This window comes from Pteropus vampyrus, unplaced genomic scaffold, assembly GCF_000151845.1.
Source record: "Pteropus vampyrus isolate Shadow unplaced genomic scaffold, Pvam_2.0 Scaffold677, whole genome shotgun sequence".
Classification (NCBI taxonomy): Eukaryota; Metazoa; Chordata; class Mammalia; order Chiroptera; family Pteropodidae; genus Pteropus; species Pteropus vampyrus.
The window spans coordinates 147,025-148,998 of NW_011889458.1; the positions used below are offsets into that span (position 1 = coordinate 147,025).

At 37.1% G+C, this 1,974-nt stretch overlaps 1 protein-coding gene across 1 annotated transcript; it reads right to left on the reverse strand.

Moving 5' to 3' along the window:
- Positions 1 to 385: 385 nt before the first annotated feature.
- On the reverse strand, positions 386 to 1,321 carry LOC105309156 (olfactory receptor 4K14). Its single transcript, XM_011385252.2, has one exon. The coding sequence runs from the start codon at positions 1,316 to 1,318 to the stop codon at positions 386 to 388; it is 933 nt and encodes a 310-aa protein (XP_011383554.1). The 5' UTR covers positions 1,319 to 1,321.
- Between the last annotated feature and the right edge of the window lie 653 nt (positions 1,322 to 1,974).

Here is a 1,974-nt window from a genome sequence, read left to right on the forward strand (position 1 = left end):
GGGCATTATTTACTCTCAGGTTAGATTCCCTGTACCAAATGTCTCATGTCTTACTGCCTATGAACTGACAGCTCTTACTATAATTAGGAAATGAAAATTCATTTTTGTATCAATATTTTCGACAAAATAAATTCATAAGAGAAATCTGTTTTTTTAAAACAAAAAAAAAATTGCAAGGTTAATTCCAAAGTGTATTGTGGGGTTGAATATATATAATAAAATTACATATTTAATTTTTATTGAAATCAATAATTATTTCTCTGCAATATGACACAATACAAATTATTCCAATATAGTGTCAGAATGGAATCTTCAAGCAAAGTCATATTAAAAAATGATATCTCCTTAACGTTTAAGCACATGAAGCATTATGGAAAGCTGAAAGTCATTGAAAAGTCACACATTGGTTCCACAGTTTCTTCATAGATGTTTTCATCTCTTTATTTCTCAATGTGTAGATAAGGGGGTTTAAGAGTGGAGTAAAAATGGTGTAAAACACAGAGAGGAGCTTGTCCACAGAGAACCGACTGAAAGGCCACACATAAATGAAAATGCAGGGTCCGAAGAAGAGCGTGACTACCATGATATGTGCGGAGCAAGTAGAGAGTGCTTTGGCTACTCCACCAGCAGCATGCTTTTGCAGAGCGATGAGGATAACAGTGTATGAGATGAAGAGGAGCAGAAAACAGCTCATGGAAAGCAACCCGCTGTCTGAGATCATAAGGATACCTAAGACGTAGGTGTCCATGCAAGCAAGCTTGATCACAAGAGGAAGATCACAGAAGAAGCTGTCCACCTCATTGGGGCCACAGTAAGGTAAATTAACAGTAAAAGCTATTTGACTGATGGAGTGTACAAATCCAATGACCCATGAAATAAACACCAGCCGGATGCAAGTCTGCCGACTCATCACAGTCATATAATGCAAGGGTTTGCATATGGCCACATATCTATCATAAGCCATGGAAACCAGAAGTACCATCTCAGCCCCACCAATAAAGTGTAAGAAGAAGATTTGAGCCATACATCCTCCAAAGGAGATGAGTTTTCTATCACTAAGAAAATCCTTGATCATCTTAGGGGTGGCAAATGAGACCAGCCATATGTCCAGGAAAGATAGATTCCCCAGCAGGAAGTACATAGGAGAAGTGTGCAAACGGGGGTCAGAAGTTACAGTAAGCATAATGATGAAATTACCCAGTACGGTGGCCACGTAGATCCCAGAGAAGAAGATAAAGAAAAAATTCTGAAGATACTGTGAAGTACAGAGTCCATGCAACACAAATTCTGACACCAAGGAATAATTCTGCAGGTCCATTATCTCAGGTTTCAGATTTTGTTCTGAATCTACATAAAGAAAAGAGATGTAAGTGCCAATTGCCAGGCACATAAAAGTGATCCACTATGTGTTATCTGAATGTATTTTTTAATTTGTAGGAGATCATCTAAAATACAGTATATGGAATATTCAAACCAAGTCAATACGAACATGTATATTTACCTTTTCCAGTCTTCTTTGTTTTGTTATGGACGGTTGAATATCTGGGGAGACTCCAGCATAGGTGAGAATTGTAGGAACATTCTCTTTCTCACTTGCCTAATCTTTGTCCATGGAAAATGTGGACTCAAGTATAGAATATGAACCAAAAATCCTTAGGACTATTGATAATATAAAGATTTTCTAAATGATATTATGTTCTCTCCATCTGTGTCAATGTCATCACGCAATGGGTGATTGCTTTTAAGCATTAGACCTAAGACTTTAAATTAATGCCCAGTTAAAAAACAATGTCATCTTGTAAAACAAAGGCAATTGCATACACATTATCAAGTCTCTCTCACTCCCCTTCTTTCTCTCCATTTACCCACAGAAACACAAGAGACAATGTAGCAAAAGCATTTTTGGTGTATGGCATGAATTTGAATACCAATCAACATGTCTCTCTCCTGAAGCCAAGAGAAGTAAATTTCATT

Coding starts and splice junctions, on each gene's coding strand:
- LOC105309156 (XM_011385252.2), bottom strand. CDS start 1,318: ATGGACCTGCAGAATTATTCCTTGGTGTCAGAATTTGTGTTGCATGGA.